Here is a 2,500-nt window from a genome sequence, read left to right as displayed (position 1 = left end):
AAATAAAACAAGGAGAGGAAATATGAGAAACGAAAAGAGAAAAAGCAAGAGAAAGATAGAGCAGACATAAGAAATAACAAGAAATCTATATATGCAAAATTAAATGATTAAAGACATCCAAAAATACGAAAAAAGAAAAAAAATATATCCTCAAAATATTCACAAAGGTATCCTCAAGATATCCGCATAAATAACCTAAAGATATCCACAAGATAGCCGCAAATATCCACTTAAGTATCCTTGAAACATCCTAGGAATATCCTCAACTCACAAAAATATTCTTAAAATATCCTAGAATATTCACAAAGTATCCACAAAATATCCTCAGATTATCCAAAAAGCATTCTCCAAATATTCACAAAATGCTTTAAAAATATCCACACAAAAATATCCAAATATATCTTTTAGAATATTTTCAAAATATCCACAAACGATCCTCAAAATATACCAAGATATATCCTCATAATACCCACAAATATACCGAGATATCTCCTCATAATAGCCACTAAAATACCCTCATATATACACACAAAACCCGCAAAATATTTTTAAACATCCAAAAATAGTCTCAAAATATCCATGACAAAGTCTTCAAAATATCCACACAAAAACATCCACACAAAAGAACATTAACAATCCCTGAAACCCACAAAATTTTCCACACAAAATATCCCTGAAACATTCACACAAAAATATCCACACAAAGATATCCACACAAAAATATCCACACAAAGATATCCACACAAAGATATCCACATAAAGATATCCACACAAAAATATCCACACAAAAATATCCACACAAAGATATCCACACGACCTTATAAGACTCACCGCGATGAAGGCGAGACTAAGGTATGAAGGTAACATCTTTAAAAAATGACTTGCGTGGCTTGACTGACGACTTAAATAACGACTTGGGCGACTGACAGCTTCAGTGACTGACAGTTCGAATGACTGACGGCCTGAGTGACTGACAGTTCGAGTGACTGACAGCTCGAGCGACTGACTGACAGCTGAATAGCGAGGTGTCTGAATAGCTCCTGACGCGGCTGAAGGAAGTTCAGTTTCTGCCAAGCTTCTTCCGTCTCCAGGTAAGAGGTCCCAGCTTGCCTTGAGAACACCTGTTTCGCCTCACGGACATCCCCTTCCCCTCCTTCCCCTCCTTCCCCCCCTCCTCCTCCTTCTCCTTTCCCCCCTCCTCCTCCTCTCCCTCTTCTTCGTTTTGTCCCTCCCCTCCTCCTCCTCCTCTCCCTCCTTCTTCCCCCCTCCTCCTCTCCCTCTTCTTCGTCTTCCCCCCCTCCTCCTCCTCTCCCTCTTCTTCGTCTTGTCCCTCCCCTCCTCGTCATCCTCTCCCTCCTTCCCCCCCTCCTCCTCCTCTCCCTCCTTCTCCTTCCCCCCCCCCTCCATTCCCTCTTCTTCGTCTTGTCCCTCCCCTCCTCCTCCTCCTCTCCCTCCTTCTCCTTCCCCCCTTCCCCTTTTCTTCGTCTTGTCCCCCCCTCCTCCTCTCCCTCCTTCTCCTTTCCCCCCCTTCTCCTCCTCCTCCTCCTCCTCTCCCTCCTTCTCCTTTCCCCCCTCCTCCTTCCTTCCTAGCCCCTCCTCATCCTCCTCACCCCCTTCTTCATTCTTTCCCCCTTCCTCCTTCTTTCCTATGCCCTCCTCCTCCTTCTTCGTTCTCTCCCACTCCTCCTCCTCTCCTCCCCCCCCTCCTTCTCCTCCTCTCCTCCCCTCCATCCTCCTCCTTCGTTGTACCTTATTTTTTTATTATTATTATTTTTTTACGTCAATGTTACACCGAATCTAATCTATTCCGATTCTCTCCCTTTTTCTCTTTTTTTTCCCCCTCCCCACCCAAAGCTCTCTCTTCTTTCTTACGCCCAACCCCCCCCCCCCCCCACCCAATCCATTTCTATTTCACCCTAACCCCCAACCCCACCCCTTTTTAAAAAAAATCTCTACCACCCACCCCAACTTTTTTTTAAGTGTTTAAACTCCCACCCACACCCAACCCCCCTCCCGCCCAACCTATACCCCCCTTTCCATACCTCCACCTACACCTAAACCCCCTCCTACTATTCCCTAAATTCCCCACTTCCCCCCCTCCCCCTCCAACTTACCCCTCCCCCTTCCATACCCCCACCTACACCCAAACCTCCTCCTATTGTACCCCAACACCCCACCCCACCCCCACTTCTCCCACCTACTCCCCACCCCCCTTTCCATACCCCCACCTACACCCAAGCCTCCTCCTATCGTACCCCAACACCCCACCTCACCCCCCACTTCTCCCACCTACCCCCCACCCCCCCTTTCCATACCCCCACCTACACCCAAACCTCCTCCTATTGTACCCTAACACCCCACCTCACCCCCTACTTCTCCCACCTACCCCCCACACCCCCTTTCCATACCCCCACCTACACCCAAACCTCCTCCTATTGTACCCTAACACCCCACCTCACCCCCTACTTCTCCCACCTACCCCCCACCCCCCCTTTCCATA

The 2,500-nt window shown here is 47.7% G+C and overlaps 1 protein-coding gene across 1 annotated transcript in view; it reads right to left on the bottom strand.

The window, feature by feature from the left end:
* Positions 1-1,131, bottom strand: part of LOC113825358 (peritrophin-44) — a 2,741-nt gene extending 1,610 nt beyond the window's left edge. Inside the window, exon 1 of the mRNA XM_027378174.2 lies at positions 832-1,131. Within this exon, the coding sequence (XP_027233975.2) occupies positions 832-867 (36 nt within the window). The 5' untranslated portion in view covers positions 868-1,131. The remainder of the gene's footprint in view (positions 1-831) is intronic.
* Positions 1,132-2,500: the final 1,369 nt, after the last annotated feature.

This window comes from Penaeus vannamei, unplaced genomic scaffold, assembly GCF_042767895.1.
Source record: "Penaeus vannamei isolate JL-2024 unplaced genomic scaffold, ASM4276789v1 unanchor365, whole genome shotgun sequence".
NCBI lineage: Eukaryota > Metazoa > Arthropoda > Malacostraca > Decapoda > Penaeidae > Penaeus > Penaeus vannamei.
The sequence above is the reverse complement of the archived record's forward strand: the minus strand, read 5'-3'. Positions and strand labels throughout refer to the sequence as shown.